At 41.9% G+C, this 19,917-nt stretch overlaps 1 protein-coding gene across 1 annotated transcript in view; it reads right to left on the bottom strand.

Annotated features, from left to right (window-relative positions):
* Positions 1-3,607: 3,607 nt before the first annotated feature.
* Positions 3,608-19,917, bottom strand: part of ALiX (programmed cell death 6-interacting protein-like protein AliX) — a 253,882-nt gene continuing 237,572 nt past the window's right edge. The window contains exon 11 of the mRNA XM_076207864.1: positions 3,608-5,679. Coding sequence (XP_076063979.1) covers positions 4,909-5,679 — 771 coding nt within the window. The 3' untranslated portion in view covers positions 3,608-4,908. The remainder of the gene's footprint in view (positions 5,680-19,917) is intronic.

Below are 19,917 nucleotides of genomic sequence, written 5' to 3'. Positions count from 1 at the left end.
ACATTAAAGGAGCCAATACAGAGCCTTGCGAGATGCCACTCTTCACATCTTCCCAATTCAAATTTTGGTCTCTAAATACCACTCTCATTTTTCTCACAATTAAGAAATCCTTCATCCATTCCAGTAGCTTACCATGTATTCCTACTATTATTTCAATTTTTCTTATTAATTTTTTATGTGGTACTTTGTCAAATGCCTTCTGCAAGTCCAAGAAGGCGCAATCTGCCAATCCATCTTTCTTGTATTATCTCAATCTTGAGTAAAAGCATATTAAGTTTGTGGTACATGATCTTCCACTTCTAAAGCAAAATTATTTAGGGTTTACTATTTCATTTTCTTCTAAGTGTTTGGTCCATTTGTTTCTGATGACTCTTTTGCATGTTTTTGCTACTGTGCTTGTAAGAGATACCGGTCTGAAGTTTGTAGGATCTTCTTTTCTCCTTTATATATTGGTACTATGTTTGCATCTTTCCAATCTTGCAGTACCTTTCCTTCTTTGAGTGAGAAGTCTATTATCTTGTGTAATTTGTCTGTCAGTTCAACTATACACTCTTTCAGTATCCAATTTGCAATTCCATTTGGTCCATGCGATTTCCTGACATATAGGTTTTTTATTTGGTCTCTTATTTCTCTCTGAGTTACCTTTCTTTTATTTTGGGGGAGCTTTCTTGTTGTCCATCTTCCTAAAATTGTGAGCTCTCAATTGTAAAAACAGACCTGAAATGTCTGATCATAACTTCTGCCATTTCTGTGTCATCTATATATTCTTTATCTCCTTCATGCAGTTTTACTATTTCATGTTTATCTTTAGTTTTTCATTTATATATCTGTAAAAGAGTTTAGGTTGATCTTTACATTTGTCTATATCTTTTTCATAATTTCTTTCTTTCCTGTGTATATTCACATATTCGTTCCTAAGTTACATATATGCCATTTGGATTTTTTTTTTTTTTTGGTCTTTTATCCATTTTTTCCAGGCTTTGTCTCTTCTGTCTTTAGCCTCACTGCACCTTTTGTTATACCAACACTTTATATCTCTTTTTGTTTCTTCTTTGGTACATATTTATCAATTCCTTCCTTATACTTTTCTTTGAATATGTTCCATTTGTCTTCCATCTTTGTTTCCTCTTTAGAGAATTTATCCCAGTTTGTGTTTTGGAATTTTTTTCTTAGTTTTACAAAATCCGTTTTGTTGTACATTAATCTTCCTTCTCTATGTTTATCATTCCTACCTACATTGTTTTGTTCTTTTAATTCAAACTCTATTAGTATATGGTCACTCTTTCCAATTGGTGTTTTATACTCCATTTTGTTTATAATATCTAGTTCAGAAGTTATTATTAAATCTAGTTTTGATGGTTCCTAATTGTTTCTGTATCTAGTATTTTCCTTAACCCATTGTGTTAAGGTGTATTCGATGGTCATATCCAGTAAAATGTTGCTTCAAAGTTGTTCTCCCCCTTTTACTATAATTTATTCCCAGATTATATCCTTTGCATTAAAATTGTCCATGATTACTACGTTACCACCCTCTTTCAGTAACTCGTTTAGCACATTCATTGTGTCTTCCAGTAATTTAGATCGCTATCTGACCAAACCTGTGTTTTTGGTGGTACATACACTGCTACAAATTTTCTGCTTTTCATCTTTTTGTTTAAAATTTTGATCACAATTAATTCTACATTGTCTTTGCCTTCACTAATCTTTGTCACATTTAGACCCCTGTTTTGGTCAATATCATGACACCTCTTCCCTGCTTGTCTGTTCTATTTTTCACCCAGTGGTTGTATAGAGGTCCTTTCAGTTTTGTCTCCACAATTCCCATAATGTCAGGTTTCTCTATTTCTAGATAGTTATTTAGTTCATTAATTCCAGAGATCATGCCATCGATATTTGTGTATGCCACTTTTAGTTTCATATTTTTTTTTTTCTTTTTTGGTTTAAGTTTCCATTTTTGTGATGTACCATTTTTTCAGTCTCAAGTTCAGCATTCTAAAAAAAAACTCGTTTTTTTCCGTCTGTTCTTTTCTCATTTCTATTATTGGCTTCAATTCTGAGAGCTTTGTCTTTCTCTTTTTCCTCATCACTCATTTCCTTTTTTATCCGTATGTTTGAACTTTTTGCCGTTTGCCAATCTAACCACTTTCGATAATACCTCCTCAGCTATCATTTGAGTACTTAGTTTTATTTTCAGAGGTCTATGTTGTTGTTCTTGTGGATCTCATCAATTTCCTTGTCAAAAGTTTGTCCTTCATCCTGTATTTCTTTAAAAAATTCCTTAGCTATTTCCTTCTCCTCCTTTTCTCTCTGGTATTTATACATATGTTTTTCCTGGATACCATGGACCACAATGCACTTACTTTTGTCAATTGTATCTCTCACCCAATTTATGTTTATATATATGTGTACTTAAGTGTTTACTTTTTTTTAAGGAAAGTCCCCTGTGGGGCTACAAGGAGAAGGATGCCTAGTCCCAATCCCCATCCCTTTCTTCTCGCCTCTTACGATCCAAGTGGAAATACTTGCTGGCAGTATTCTTTTCCCCCACCACAGGGTGAGCATTAAGGGAGAGCGACTGCAGGAAGTGGAATGTTTTAGATACTTGGGTGCAAATGTGGCAGGAAAAGGTGGAGTGAAGGTGGAGGTAGAATGTAGATTGAGAGAAGCGAGTAAATGCCTTGGTGGATTAAAAAGTGTAATGAGGAATAGGCATTTGGGAATGGATGCTAAGAGGAGACTGTATGAAGGAGTGATTGTGCCAACAGCACTGTATGGGGCAGAAACATGGAACATAAGAGAGGAAGAGAGGAGTTTGAATGTGTTTGAGATGAGGTGTCTGAGAAGTATGATAGGGGTTACTAGGCTGGATAGAGTGAGAAATGAAGAGGTGAGGAGAACAGGGGTGGAAAGGGAGTTGGGAGATAGGGTTGATGAAAGAGTATTGGGATGGTTTGGACACATGGAAAGAATGAGTGAAGAAAGACTAGTAAAAGAGGTATGGAAGGCAGATGTGGTGGGAGTGAACATGAAGGGACATCCTAGGATGAGGTGGATGGATGGGGTGAAGGGGGCTTTGGGGAAGAGGTGAATGTCTGTTGAGGAAGGACGGGAGAGGACAGAAGACAGGGGTGAATGGAGAATGGTTGTATATGGATGATGTTGTGATGCATAAGGTGGAATGGGCGGGGGGATAGGGGGTGAAAAATTAGACGCAGCCTGAAGGGATTTCTCCCCGTCTTCTCCTTTTATGCATGGGGGGACGGAGAAGGGGGGTCGCCGATTTAATGAAGCGGCCTTGCTGTGGATGTGCTGTGTCTTGTGACACTGCTTCTGACCCAGGGCAGTGGACAAGGTGCAGGGATGACCCGTCATCCTGGAGGTGCTAAGATGGGAGGGAGGGTGGAGGGGTGTGGAGTGTATTAAGGGATGGAATGGGTGGGAATGATTTTATACCTTTTTCCTTTTTGGCTACCTCCCTTGTAAGGGGGAAAAGCCTTGGTATATGTATGTACTTCAGTGTTTAAGTAGTTGGATTGTTGAGCAGGCAAATATCACACCACACATCAGTTCAACAGAGATTAGGCAGATAGAAATGAATAGTCCGAGATATCTCATTTTTCCTTTATTCTTCAACATTATACCTCATACAATAAATTCGATATGGCTTATACTGGCATGTTTTGACAGACCCATCACATACAGAATTCTGCACCAGAAAGTCAATAATCTTATTTTTCTATATACTTTTGTGATCTAAAGCAATATGCAACATTTCTAAATAAATTTGACTATGTTGGACACAGACCACCCCTCATGCAAAATGGACTTTGCTAGTTTCAACCATCACATGTCAAATCATTTAAGTCTGGCAATATAAAAATACTAACTTGACATTTTCGTGTAGCATTCACATGTAACCTTTATGATACGAAAATGTGCTTAAGTAGAGAAGATCAATCTATAGCATAGTTAGGATTTCCATATTTAAAGACAAGAAGTCTTGGAAGGTGTGAGCACGTGCAGGTGCATCTGTGAAAATTCCATAATTTGGAATGACAAGAGCAGTTTGGTAAAGTTTCTACTGTACCAACAACTACCAAGCTTGATTAAATAAAAAGCCAATTTCCCTCTGATAACAAGTTTATATATTCTTTAGTAGCTTTGTATAGATTATATGAACAACAAGTAAAGTTTCACATTCTGTAATCAACTTTTCATGTACAAAAATATGCCTGTAATGATGCATGTCTGAATTCAAAGCAGTGCTTACAAATATGTATCAATTCACATAAATCAAAGGCTTTGGGAACTCAAGACTAATGACAGAACAAAAGCATATCACTGCCCACAAAATTTAACATAAATTGTTACATGTGCATTCTCTGTATCTATACATTCTTAATTCTATAAGAAGGCAATGGAGGATTCCAAGCACTTTTTGCATGTACCAGCAAGAATATCAAGCCTTTCCTTATCTACACTAACCTATGGACCACTTGCAGACAGTGCTGTACAAAATTAGGATGGCAATTTAACACTACTATATGTCCTCTTAATTGCAATGTATTTGTGCCTATCTCACATGAATCAAATTCAAATTGGGTAAATCAATGTTATTTACACATTAATTTTTTTTTCAGTTATATGTTTACTGATACCTCAAAAAATGAAGTGCACAGTGATGTACAAAATTCTATTATGACAAGGAATTCCATCTTTATCAATAGCAGAATGCCATCTCATTTTGCCAATCACAAATTACTGGACCAAGCCATCAGCAGCATGGTACAGGAACACAGCCCTTTTCGTGCACTATCATCCATGCCATACAAACTAAGCTAGAAAAAATCATACAAGCAAATTAGATGGCAGTAATGATATACTTTACATCAGGGAAAGGCAATGTATTCACTTGTTAGAGGGCCATTGTTGCTGCTGTTGGGGTGGGTAAGGATATCCACCATATGGCTGCTGTGGGTAAGGGGGATAGGGTTGGCCTGGTTGAGAAGGTTGTCCTTGTGGGGGAGGAGGCTGGAAGTATGGGTTGTAACCAGTATAGCCCTGTGGCATAGGTGTGTACACAGGGTAACTCTGATACACATAGCCCTGTGGTGTTGGCATTCCTTGTGGGTTGATGGGATAAGGGAGACCAGTAGGAGGAGCCACTGGAAGAGGAGCAACAGGAGCAGCAGGTACCTGTCCCTCTGCAGCAGCTGGTGCACCTGGGGCTGATGCCTGAGTAGAGTATGGATTAGGTGCTGGCTGAGCACTCTGGGGTGCTCCTTGGTATGGATTACTCTGTGGTGGAGGTGGCCTTGGTGGAGGAACTCTGGCAGCTTCTTGATGATGTGTTGGGGGATTGGGTGTACTCCCAACACCTTGGGAAGCATAACCTTGAGTGAGATCCTTAAGAAGTTCCTCCTTTTCAGTTCTTCGGGCAAAACAAAAGTCATTGATTTTGCTCTGGAATGTGACTAAAAGTTGGGTAAGGTCATTGTAAAACTTGGTGCCTTCATTCAAGTTACCCCGAAGTTCATTGAAAGTGTCAAAAGCAGAGGCAAGTTTCTTCAGCATTGTCTCACGGTCACCCCCTTGACCTGAGGTAGCTTTGCAAAATTCTGTGTGAGCTGACTGGATATCTGCCACCAGAGTTTCCTGATGTTCCAGACTCTCCTTTACCTGAAATAAAAGCAACATATATATAAATATAAACATAAATAGTGTAGAGTTGATGGTGATGTGTCTAGAGAGTTAATGATGGCAAACACAGTGTCTGGGAAGAAAGTCAAGCATAAGTACACATGAGAGAGGTTGGCAGATAGGGCTTTAACCCGTAAAGTATGATAAGCCACCGGAGTGGCTTTACCGGGGAAGACCGATAAGCCACCGGAGTGACACGATGTTCACGGACGTACCACAAATGCGCTGTAATTGATATCCCTGTGAAAATTGGTAGTGTTGTAGACCTATCCCTCCCCCCCACCCCTGGCTCTGTAGCCTGCCGCTCAGGCAAGCACAATCAGTGTGAGCCTCGCTTTCGAAGGGTACGTTACACACCCTATCGCGCTCCCAAAAAAGTGTTAAAAGTGCCGTCTAACCATATCCGCTGACCTTATTATTGCTTATATTGGCTCCCCCAACTAAAGGGAGGCTTGTATATAGCAGTGAGAGTGAGGAGGAGGTCTACAATCTCTTTCATTTCACTCACCTTTTTATATAAAGTGATATCGAGAGCTATGAAATAAACCATTGTAAATATAATACAACACTATATAAAATAATGAAAAAGAAAAAAAATGTTATTACAATAATAGATAATAATAATAATAAGTTTAGGAAAGACCGCTAATAGTGATATCGAGAGCTGTGAAATAAAGCATTATAAATATAATAAAACACCATATAAAATAATGAAAAATAAAGAAAATGTCATTACAATAATAAATAATTATAATAATGTGGCAAAAGACCATGAATGAATGTTGCATAGTGTGCCTGGATGGTTGGTATGGACGTGACGTGATTTGTAACGTATGAGTGATGCGTGAGTCGGAGCGAAAGCAATGGGTAGCGATGGTATGCGTTGGGGGACGCCAGGGGGGGGGGGTCCCAGTGTCGCCCGCCATACCTCACATAGCAGCAGAGTAAGCCTAGTACCGGTGCTGAACACATGTGTAAAATCCTCATATTCGCTAGTTAGAATAAAGTGAAGAAAGTGACACTCCTGCCTTTCCCTGACCCGGACAATTGTAGGTGTGAGCTTCTGTCTTTCGCTCGTGACACCATGATCACGCCCATGTGCAATGGAAAAAGGTGAGTGAAATGAGACGAGAGAGAGTGAAATTGTAACAATAATGTTACGTTATTCACTCTCTTTCATTTCACTCACCTTTTTCCTTCACGTGGGCACGATCATTTATGTCACGAGTGATGAACAGAAGCTCACGCATACAATTTTCTGGGTCAGGGAAAGGCAGAAGTGTCACTTCCTTCTGGCTAACGAATATGAGGATTTTACACGTGTGTTCAACACCGGTTCTAGGCTTACTCTGCTGCTATGTGAGGTATGGTGGGCGACTCACGACTCGCACATCACTCACACGTTACAAATCACGTCATGTCCATACCAACCATCCAGGCACACTATGCAACATTCATTCATGCTCTTTCGCCACAATAATAATTATAAGTTTAGGAAAGACCGATAAGCGTAGTTTTAGTATTGTGCGTAAGTGATGCGTACGTGCGTATATCCAATATTATGGTGTTTCCCACTGCTTCCTGCATTATTGTATGATAAGATTGAAGTATTTATAAACCATACAAAGTGTTTCCACTGTTATAATCATAATACAGTGCCAATAACTTATAATACTAAATGAACTCGCATACCCGACGCCAAAAACATATCCCCCACGCCCCGTCCTCCCTCTCCTCCCCTTCACCGCGATTGTCAGCAACCGCCACATTTACAAATTCGAAGGATTATTGTGGCCAAACCAAGGTGTGTTCGACCTTACTATTTTAAGGGGACCTGCGGGTGGGTAGTATAAGGTATTTAAGCAAGTTTAGGCAAAATCGGTAAGATTGACCATGATGGCCAGATATTCGGTTTTAAAAGGGGTCTTTTGAGACCTAATTGCGTACAGGACGGGTTAATAGACTAGGTAGTGGTAATCAGGAGAAGAGTAGGAAGAGTTTTGGATGTACATGTTCTTAGGGGAGTGGTGGAATATCATATTTTTTTTGGCAGAAGGTAAGTTGAGAGTGGATGATAGATAAAGAGGAAAAGGAAAGAAGGTAGGGAAATGCTTAAACTGCTTAAATGATAAAGAAAAGGAGTACAAGAAGATGAGAGAAGAGTGGGAGGAAGTGAATGATAGAGGAGTAGAGGAGGAATGGGGATGTTTCAAGGAGGGAGTCTCAAGGTGTGCAAAGATGGTGTGTGGAACAAGGAGGACGGGAGGAAATAGAAGGAAGGGTAGTGAATGGTAGGATGAAGCAAAGATGGCTTTTGAAGAGAAGAGCATACATACATATACCAAAGGCTTTTTCCCCCTACACAGGGGGTAACCAAAAAGAAAAAGAAGAGAAGAGAAGAAATGAATATTCATGGATTGGTTGCTGAACAGGACAAGACAATCATATGAGAGGTACAAAGAAAAGTAAAGCATAAAATAAAGGAGGCAAAAATAAGAGCAGATGCGAAATGGGGAAGAGTATGACAGAAAATTTTTAAAGTAATAAAAAGATGTTTTGATAGGAAATTCACCTCTTCAATACGAGTCAAATTCTCACACATAGCATCAGAATTTAAGAGCAAACTAGATATGAAGAGATACAAAAATGGGACACTATGAGTATTGCTCCCCTTCCCATAAGATACAACTAGGTAGGTAAATGTATGATACACCACACTACTTGTGTTATAAAATATAGTCACTGCTGTATTACTCATTCTCTTTCCCTCTGAGTAATAATAAACACAGAAAACATATTCAAACAAGTTCACAGAATTCGGGGGTCACTCGCCTACATCTACAAAATATAATCAAGACCCATGCCTCATGACACTTACATAGGCTTCAACGTATCGAAGAGTTTAACCCCTTCCATACGGTGACGCCTATGTAGGCATCATGAAGAGCAAGTGGGTACGCGAGGATGTTGATGTCAGCGTCTTGATTATATTTATTGTAGTTGTACCTGTGTGACCCCCATACTCTGTAAACTGGCTTCCTCACATTTTCTATGGTTATCAAAATTCACGGGTGAAAGAGAGAACGAACGATACAGCCGTGACTTTATTTTTTATAATGTGAGTATTATGACGCAACATCGTACGTCTGGCAGCTAATGCTGCACGCGAGATTTTGGCCCGGAGTGAAGTGGTTGAGGAAGGAAGGGGAGGCGAATCAAGTTGAGAAGGAAAGGTATATAGTGCAAATGGAGAGATGATAATGGAAGAGACTGTAAGAGGAAGATGGGCAGAGTATTTTAGGGAGTTGCTAAATATGAAGGACAGGGAGGGAAAGGTAGTTCTAGTGGAAATCACTTACAAAATGACAGTGATGAATGAGGAAAATGGAGAAATAAAAAAAGATGAGGTGAAAGCAGTTATTAAAATGAGAGCAGGTAAGGCACCTAGGTTAGATGAGTGTCATGTAGAGTGTCTAAAAAAAAAAAAAAAAAAAAAAAGGGAGGGACAGTGATGGTGAACTGGCTGGCGAGGTTTAATGTTTGTCTAATAAAGGGTAAATTGCCACAGGACTGGAGGTGTGCTTGTAAAGTTCTGCTTTACAAAGGAAAAGGGGACAAGTGTGAGTGTAGTAGTTTCGGAGGGATCAGTTTGTTGAGTGCAGTTGAGAAGGCTTATGTGATGGTTTTGATTGAGAGGATTAAGAGAGGAACAGAGGGAGTAATTGGTGAGGAACAGTGCGGGTTTAGAACAGGTAGGGGTTGCGTGGATCAGATTTTTGTGGTAAGGCAGATGTGTGAGAAAGCTTTAGGAAAGGGTTAGGATGATTTTTGGGCCTTTATGGATTTGGAAAAGGGTTATGACAAAATAGACAAGTAGGCACTGTCGAAGGTATTGCAGATATATAGGATACAAGGAAAGCTGTTAAGGGCAGTCAAGAGTTTATATTACAGTAGTAGAGCCTATGTTAGAATTAGAAATGTAGACAGGGAGTGGTTTGAGGTACAGGTGGGATTTTGCCAGGGCTGGGTATTGGAGATGGTTGAAGAAAATGGAGAAAAATGGGAGATAAGCCAGTTGTTGTTTGCTGACAATACTGCATTTGTAGCAGGATCAGAGGACGAATTAAGGAAATTAGTGTTGAAGGTTGGGAAGGTGTGTGAGAGGAGGTAATTGAAGGTAAATGCTACGAGTAGATTGCATGAAGGGGTGATTGTGCCGACAATACTGCATGGGGCAGAAACATAGAACATAGAAAAGGAAGCGTTTAAATGTGTTGATGATAAAATGTCTAAGAAGTATAGTAGGGGTTACAAGGTTGGACAGAGTGAGAAACATGGTAAGGAGAGTGGGGGTGAAAAAGGAGATGGGAGACCGGATTGAAAGAGTATTGGGATGGTTTGGAAACATGGAAAGAACGAGTGCAAAAAGATTTAAAGAAGTGTGGAAGGCAGAGGTAGCTGGAGTGAATGTGAGGGGGGCAACCAAGGATAAGATGGGTGGATGGGGTAAAAGGAGTATTCAGCAAGGAAGTGAGAAGACAGAAGGTTGAATGGAGAATGGTTGTGTATGGATGATGCTGCGATGCATGAAAGAGAATGGGGGCGGGGAATATGAAGTTTTTGGCTAGTAAGCCGAGCGCCTGAGCCTGGGGCCATTCAGCGCATATATATCTACATCTTCTTTAAAACATTCACTTATTCCAATTAATCCACTAAATTTCTGCAAAAAATCTAAATATGGTAAAACAAATTTATTTCCTTTAAAAAATGTTTTACCCAATCTATGGGAGCGTCCTCTCCTAAAACTTTAGTAATGGTAAGTCCTTCTAGAAGATTGTTTCTTCTAGCAGAGCTGAATTGTGGGCATTTCTTTAAAATGTGTTTCACAGTAAGGTTCCCTCGACAAGTGGGGCAGAGGGGAGCCTGTCTATTCACTCCAGTCGTCAACAGGTACCTGTGGGTTATAAAGGTGTGCCCAATTCTAATGCGAGTCATAACAATACCAGTCCTCCTGGAAATGACTCCAAGGGATGACAGGTTTGATGGATTTGAGCTTTAAATTCTTGTTTTCATTATTCCAATGAAGTTGCCACTGCTTCCTGGTAAAACTTCTAATGTGGATTTTAAAATCCAATATGAGGGTTTTGAGTTGGGAGATATGAGACAGTCCAGCTGCTTCTTTAGCTGCAGCATCGGCTAGCTCATTTCCATTTATTCCCAAGTGGGAAGGAACCCAGCAGAAGTTCACGGTTATTTTTTTTTTCTGTTGGTGAGGAGGACCAGCCAATCTTGTATTAGTCCGATAATGGGATTGACTGGTAATATTGATTTTATTGATGCTAAAATGCTCTTACAGCCTGTATATATGACAAATCTTTTGTCAGATGCATTGTTAAAAATATAAAAGCATTAAGAACTGCCAGCAGTTCTGCAGTAACAATAGAAGTGTTAAAATGAGCTCTCTTTTTTTATAATAGATTAGGGGGTAATCACTGAGAAACCCACTCTGCAGTCTTTGATCCATCAGTGTATAAACTAGTTGCATCTGTGTGGGTCCTGCTGTGTTCAAGGAATTTACTTCTTAGATCAGACTATGAGCAGCTATTTTTCTTACACCAGAAAGTGCAAATGTTGATTTCAGGTCTACACCATTTATACATACATATACCAAAGGCTTTTTCCCCCTACATGGGGGGGGGGGGGTAGCCAAAAAAGAAAGTCATAGAAACCACTCCCACCCATTCCATTTCCTATATATTCCACTCCCCTTCACCCTCCTCCCTCCCTCTTATCTTAGCACCTCCTAGATGATGGGTCATCCCTGCACCCTGTCCACTGCCCTGGGTCAGAAGCAGTGTCGCAGGACACAGCACATCCACAGCAAGGCCGCTTTATTAAATCGGCGACCCCCCCCCCCCCCAAAAAAAAAAAAAAAAAAAAAAAAAAAACACGCATAAAAAAAACAACATGTTTTTATATATACATTTTTAATATTTTGTTTATGCAGCTCCTGCCACTTATCCACCACTACTACAACCAAGAGTTGGGGGCCAAATGGCGGCAACCAGCCCTGGCCACCGGCCCTATGCAGGTGGCACCGATCCCCAAGAGGAGCTACGACTGCCTTGGGGAGTACCACAATCCTTTTTCTCAACATGCAATGTTACGTTTTTTCTGCACCGAGGGGTGATTTTCTGGCGATCACCTCTCTTCTACTTTTAGCCGGAGATGTAGAGAGCAATCCTGGGCCCACCACAAAATACACATGCCCAACATGCTCTAAACCCATTACCTCGAGCAGACAGACGAAGGGCTCAGTTCAGTGCAATACAACCACTCCTCGTTTAACGACGACAATTGGGACCAGCGCGCTGCCGTTAACCGAATTGGTCGTTAAGCGAAAGTGTATACATATACGTAAATCTACTGTATGTACAATGTCCAGCAATACATGTACTTTTATTTTCGTGTATTTTCCCTCTTTTATACAGTACATTAAAGCTTTATTTACTGTTTATTTACCGTGGTTAGGTTCCTGAAATTACCGTATATGACCAAATTCGCGTATGCTGACATTCCATATTATATACCGGGGTATTTTTTTAGTTTCGACCATGGGCGCAATATAGCAATAGAAAATTAATTATTAATTTTGTAAATTAAAATGTATCAACATAATATGCAATTTTGTGGGCGGAAATGAAAGTAAAAAATACCTTGCTACAAGCAAATATGCTAATGAACGAAGTCGGTAGCATGGGATCGGGACGCCATCTTGTCGTCTGTCAATTGACGGCCTCGGTAATTCCGACTACTTCGCCAGGTATATTTTCTTGAAGGAATGTTATGGTACGGAGATACATGCATTCCTTCAAGCTGCAAGAACTTTGTATACCCTGCAAGCTGAGAGAGTGGTTGAAAAGCCCGCCAACGTCTCTCACGACGACGACAACGAGGACGAGCCGGATGACATTTAATTTGCAGGTAATGATTTATTAAACACAGGTTAGGTTAGTTTAGTTTAGGTTAGACGAATCTATCATCCTTTCATTTCTTCGACGTCGGCATCTATCATAACAAACATGGTGTATCATTTGTCTGACATGACTTCGTTACTTACGAAATCTGTTTTAGCACTTTTTTGTTTTTTATTTCCGCTCACAAAATTGCATATTACGTTGATACATTATAATTTACAAAATTAATAATTAATTTTCTATTGCTATATTGCGCCCATGGTCGAAACTAAAAATTTACCAATACCGGTATATACTGTACTCCAGGTAGTTTTTGCAGCTTGCAGGATGGTAATGTAGACCTAAGCTTCAGAACACTTTACCTCACAGCTAATATCCACCGTACAAGTTCATTTAAAACATCATACAAATTTGCCTCAGCCAACTTGATTATCGTACACGACGTCGTAACTTCGGGAGATTTACGTTAAACGAATATTGGTCTGTCATAAAGCCCGTCGTAACTCCGCGTTGTCGTTAACCGAGTAGGTCGTTAAACGAGGAGTGGTTGTATGTGCAAAAACTGGGCCCACCTCACTTGTACAACACTTGCTGAAACAACAAATACACAAACACTTGGACATGTTCTACCTGCCCTCCAGTAACCCCACACCCCCCGCCCCCACCACACCCAGCACCCGTACCCACTCCCAAATTCCCTTTGCCCTTATCCCCAATCAGTTCTCCCCTTCCTTTGTCCCCAATCTCTCCTTTCCCCCCCTCTAAACCCAGATCCTATACCTTTCCCATTAACAACCCCAACCTCAACCCCAAACGGCAACATACAACACACATACAGAACACACAACATCAACATATTACAACACAACATTGACGGTATTAACACGGAAAAAACATGAACTCGAACACTATCTTAAACAACACAACATACACATTGCAATTATACAAGAAACAAAACTAAGACACACAAAACACCATCATTTCATAATTACACCATCAGACAACCAAAATTCTCCTCCCTACCACAGATAACACAACAGAAATCCAATCCATTCGAATCTGCACAGGCAACAAATCAACACTGACAGTTAACATGTACATTCCCCCCCAATCATCCCCCAGTTCCAAACACCTTCAGGCCTCAATTTAGCCAACTAGCCTCAATCCCCAACCTGATCATGGGTGGTGACTTCAACGCCAAGTCGTCTGCCTGGTATGTCGACAACCCTGACACAGACAGAGGGCTTGATATACAGACTCAGTTTGACTCACTGACTATCATGAACAACACACATAATCATACACATATCCCACACCAAGCCCTATACACTCCCTCCTCTCCTGATATCACCTTCTGCTCCCCCTGCCTAACCCCAACAACATCATGGAGTGGTCAGAACCCTTGGTTCTGACCACCTTCCAATCATCTGTATGTCACGTCACACTGGGTTCATACTCGTGATGTGACATATTTATTCCTTGAGCATAATTACACTGTGTTATGCTACCCCTTTGTGTGAGAATGAACAATGACTCCTTGTCCGCTAAGGCCGTTGACCTGGAACGCGCGCGAAAGCTCTCGTAGGCAAGCGGCGGAGTGATACGAAGCCAACGCCGCCCGCTAGCTGAGGTCAAGGGGCGCGTGAATCGAGAAGGCGAAGTAGTAGTGCCTCCCTCCTTTCTACCTCATTGTCTTGTAGGTTAAGGTATAAGCTAGGGAATTATTGTGAACCCTCTCCATGCATAAATAAAGGAAGTAATGGATGTGTGGAGTTGGGTGGATAGGGATAGGAAGGAGTAAGAAGAAGATCGCTGTGAAGGTTCTTCGGGATACAGGGGCAGCCCGCACTATCATAAGGCCAAACTTGATACCGGATCTAGAAGGGGAGAGTATAGGTCAATTCTCTATGGTACTAGCAGGAGGAGTGACAAAAATCATCGCCCTTAGTTAGAATGTCATTGGAGTTTAGAAGGTCAGACAGCAGATGTAGAGGTAGGAGTAGCAGAAATCCCCGTGAAGGGAATAGATATACTACTAGGAAATGACATAGGCAAAACCGGTCCATATCCGACTCAAGACTGTAGATAGACCCCTACCCAAACTGACGCACACCCAGAATGACGGCAGCAGGGCTGATATGGCAGATCCTGTGGCCCTCATCACCAGGAGCCAAGCCAAGAAGGCGCGAGAGGAGGAGCAACAAGGGGAATTGGACCTAGACCCCCTGCTCGACCATATCCATGTAGACGCATCCTCAGAAGAATCCCAACACAGGAGGAGAGAAGTAAGACTGACAACGAATGAGGAAGGACCAGAAGGCCAGGGAGAGGAACCCTTGGCCGAGGAAGTTATCCATGGGATGGCCATGGGCAAGGAAGAACTCATCCGACTCCAACATGAAGATCCTGGGTTAGAAGATATACGCCGAAGTGTGGAAAAGGAGGAGAAGAATGGCAGGGGAGCATTCATCGTTGAAAACGGCGTGATCCTGAGAAGACACAGGACCCCTGATAAGGTAGGAGGGGATAATATATTACAAATTGTAGTGCCGCGGGCGATGAGAAGGAAGATAGTTGAGATCGCACATGAACTCACATGCGCCCATCTTGGGGATCTCAAAAAACCAAACAGGCCATATCGGCGCACTTCTTCTGGCCTCGGATGATGTCAGAGGATATCAAGGAACTAATCAATCAATGTGCGGTGTGCCAAGTAACGGGGAAACCCAATGATACTCCGAGAAAGGTTCCTATGTGCCAAGTACCAGTCATTGAGGAACCTTTCTCCAAGGTGGTTGTCGATTGTGTAGGTCCCCTCCCAAAGACCAAGTCGGGGAGGAAACGTACCTCCTCACCATCATGTGCATAGCTACTCGATACGCTGAAAGCGATCCCCTTGTCAAATATTAAGGCCAAGACAATAACAAAGGCCCTAATGTCTTTATTTTAGTAAAATGGGTATGCCTCGGGAGGTTCAAAGTGATAGAGGCACAAATTTTCTAAGTGGGATTTTTTTAAGGGTGCTCTGGAGAACTTCAATATAAAGCATGTAGTCGTTTCAGCGTATCACCCCCAAAGTCAGGGGAGCCTTTTGAAAGGTTCCACGGAACCTTGAAACGCATGATCCGAGCCTTCATCTTGGAATTTGAGAAGGACTGGGATGAGGGTATCGACCTTTTATTGTATGCATCCAGAATAACCACGCATGAGGGACTAGGGTTTTCCCCTTTCTACTTAATGTTCGGTAGGGCCCCAAGGGAGCCCCTCGCTGCCCTGTATGAACAACTTTTGTCTAGGGTTTCAGAGGGAGATGTCAAATACGCTAATTTAGTGGGTTGCAAATTTTGAAAAACTGAGGAAAATTAGGCAAATAGCCAAAAGGAACCTTGAAAATGCCCAGGGGAATTATAAGGAATACTATGATAGGAAAAGCTGTTAAGAGGGAATTCAAGGCAGGGGATTATGTGCTTGTACTATCCCCTCAAAGATCATCATTACATCCAAAATATGAGGGACCATTCAAGGTACTTGAAAGGAAAGGGGGCCATAATTATGTCTTAATAAATTCAATGAGAAAGTCTGGGGTCCAACAAGTACATATTAACCTCCTTAAAGAGTTCAGGGGAATGGTAGAAGAGGGTGCAATTGGGGGTAATCGAGATGGGACGAGATGATGGAAGCCTGGGATTCAGACATTGATAACCTAAATCTGTTCTATGATTTGGACAGATCAAACACTAGTGAGTGCGGAGGAGAAGTCCTTATCCTCACTAGAGGGAGAAAATGCGGGAAGAGGTCAGAGCGCTGCTACGCGAGAATGCCAATGTGTGTTTTCCCCATACCCCACCGTTACACAGGCGATACACCACGACGTCGTCCTAGAAGATGGAGCGAAACCGTGAGGCAAGCCCCGTATAGACTGTCGCCCCAAAAGAAGCGAATCATGGAGGAGGAAGTCAGGCAGCTCATGGAACAAGGGTTGGTGGAACCAAGCACGAGCCCCTGGGCTTCGCCCTGCTGTGTTGGTCCGAAACCCGGAGGTGAGTGGAGGTTGTGTGTTGACTACCGCCGTCTGAATGCTGTGACCAAGGCAGACCCCTACCCCCTTCCACGAATTGATGACCTCATTGAGGAGGTTGTGCAGCAGCTAGGTTCCTGTCCAAGCTGGATCTAATGAAGGGATATCACCAAATCCCCCTTACAAGTTAGAGCATCGGAGGTCTCCGCATTTGTTACTCCACAAGGGCACTTTCAATATAAAGTTACCCCCTTTGGAATGAGGAATAGCGGAGCATCTTCCCAGCGCCTGGTCAATTGGATAGTTGAGGGGTTTACCCGGTGTCAAGGCTTACTCAGATGACATCGTAGTTTTCTCTGACGATTGGGAGGATCACCTCACAGGCTAAAGGAGTTGCTTGGCAGGTTGGCCCAAGCCCATCTCACCGTAAATTTGAAAAAGAGCTCTTTTGGCAGGAGTACCATCGAGTTACTTGGGCCACCAAGTTGGCCAGAATTGCATCTCACCAGTGGAAGCTAAGGTGAAGGACATTGCAGAGTTCCAGGTCCCAAAGACGAAGAAGGGGATCCGAAGATTCTTGGGTATGGTGAACTACTATAGAAGGTATTGTCCAAACCTCGCTGATGTGACCGCTCCCTTGACCCGCATGCTCTCTTGTAACCCTTTCAGGTGGAATGAAGGCGCAAATGCAGCTATTGATGAGTGCAAGAGGCTTCTCTCAAGTCGTCCCGTCTTGGTGGCTCCTGACTATAGCAGGACCTTTTTCATCTTATGCGATGCAAGCCAAGCGGCTGTAGGTGCCATGTTGGCTCAGGAAAGGGATGGTTCCATGCGACCTATTTCTTTTATGTCTCAAGTCCTCAAGGATTATCAGACTAGGTATTCCACAATTGAGAAGGAGGGCCCTCAGCCTCGTGTTAGCGCTAAAGAAATTCCAGGTGTTTTTAGATGGTAAGGTAATAGTCCTTAGTGATCATAATCCTCTTAAGTACATTATAGAAGGGAAGACTAAGAGTGATAGGTTGGCTCGGTGGGCGCTAGCACTCCAGGGTCACGATTTAAATCTTAAACATATTTCAGGGAAGAGTAACATGATCGCTGATGCCCTATCACACCCAGACACAAAATGTTCAACCCCTCGCTTCGCAGGTTTGAACATTTTTTTTTTGGTGAAGGGGGATGTATGTCACGTCACACTGGGTTCATACTCGTGATGTGACATATTTATTCCTTGAGCATAATTACACTGTGTTATGCTACCCCTTTGTGTGAGAATGAACAATGACTCCTTGTCCGCTAAGGCCGTTGACCTGGAACGCGCGCGAAAGCTCTCGTAGGCAAGCGGCGGAGTGATACGAAGCCAACGCCGCCCGCTAGCTGAGGTCAAGGGGCGCGTGAATCGAGAAGGCGAAGTAGTGCCTCCCCTCCTTTCTACCTCATTGTCTTGTAGGTTAAGGTATAAGCTAGGGAATTATTGTGAACCCTCTCCATGCATAAATAAAGGAAGTAATGGATGTGTGGAGTTGGGTGGATAGGGATAGGAAATGTATTTTAAGATAAGTTGGCATTGGGCAATAGCACTTGTGTTGTGCGGTTGGGGTATAAATCAGGGGGTGAGGTCACCCACGCTGCTCCCTCCGCACTCGACCTCTGCGCATTGTCGGTACTTGTAAGTAAGAGATATTCTCATTAGTTGTGTTAATAAATATTTCGGTGATTTTGTATATCTTCTTTCTTTATCCTGGCGTGTTGGACGTATCTATAAAGGGGCGATTCTTCTCTGAGACTCTGGATTGTATGAATTACTCAAACTCTGTTTTAGAGTTTGATGTAACACACAAAAACTGAGCTTAGGGCATGACAATCACCACCAAAACAAGATGCACCCCAGTTGGCCACAGACACACATACACCAATTACAAGAGAGCTAACTGGGAAGCTTTTACTGAAGAGACAGAACAACATTTTGAAACACTTAACAGTACACCAATCAAACATAAACAATGCTGTGCACACTTTCAATACAATCATACAAAACGCAGACAAGAGATACATCCCTAGAGGCAACAGAAAATCACACAACCCCAACTTCACACCAGAAATCCAAGGCCTCATCAGACAACAAGACACACTTAAACACAATACCCCCACACCTATCCCTCAAAATATAGCAGACCAAATACAAACACTAAACACTGTGATTGCCAATAAAATACACAAACAAAAAACATAAAATTGGCAAAACTTTATCAATACACTTGATCACAAAACAAACACCAGCAAATTGTACAAAACACTCAACAGCATTACACTATCCAACAGTAACACAACACGCTCTCATGCAGCAATAATCACAACAACAAACATCCCCATACCATACAATACATAATGGAAGACTGCATTATACACAATCATGCACACAAACAACACAACATACACTCTATAAAGGATTTGTGGGAAAACCCAGTTTCGGCTGTGGCATTCCTTGGGAAGACGGGACTGCTCGGACAGACAGTCTAGGGAACGACAACAATAACAACAACAGACAATCTACCCTCAAACAGACAACAAGCAAACACACTCATAAATCATTTTGCACAGACAAGCCATCTCACTTCTCACCCTGACGACCGACACACTATTCGACGTAAGAAAGACTTTCCCACAGACTCAGAGTATACACCCTTCATAGACAGTTAGACAAAACACATAATACATAATCTCAAGCACTCATCTGCCTGTGGCCCTGACAACATAAGTAACATCCACCTAAAACACATTGGACCACAAGGTATACACGCACTCACAAACATCGCAAACTACAGCTATTCACACAACACTATACCCGACATCTGGAAGCATGGTAAAATAATCACCATTCCAAAACTGAACAAAGACCCAACAATCCCAACATCGCACCACCCAATCACACTTCTCTGCACCCCCTCTAAAGTCATTGAATGCCTAATACTTAAACTTGTCACACCACATATTCCCCTTGCTGACTCACAACACGGTTTTAGGCCACTACACTCCACAAACACTTCTGATAAACCTCACACAAAGAATTTTAGATGGCATCAATTCAGATAGGCCCACCACAGAACACTTCTTATAACATTAGACATTAGTAAAGCTTTTGATGCTATCCCCCGCCACAACCTAACAAATAAAATATATAACACAGACATGCACAATAACACCAAAAGATGGCTGGCCAAT

The sequence above is a fragment of the Oratosquilla oratoria genome, chromosome 24 (assembly GCF_046742065.1).
Source record: "Oratosquilla oratoria isolate Oo_2021 chromosome 24, ASM4674206v1, whole genome shotgun sequence".
Classification (NCBI taxonomy): Eukaryota; Metazoa; Arthropoda; class Malacostraca; order Stomatopoda; family Squillidae; genus Oratosquilla; species Oratosquilla oratoria.
Note: the sequence above shows the minus strand (reverse complement) of the source record. Positions and strands in the feature narration are given on the sequence as shown.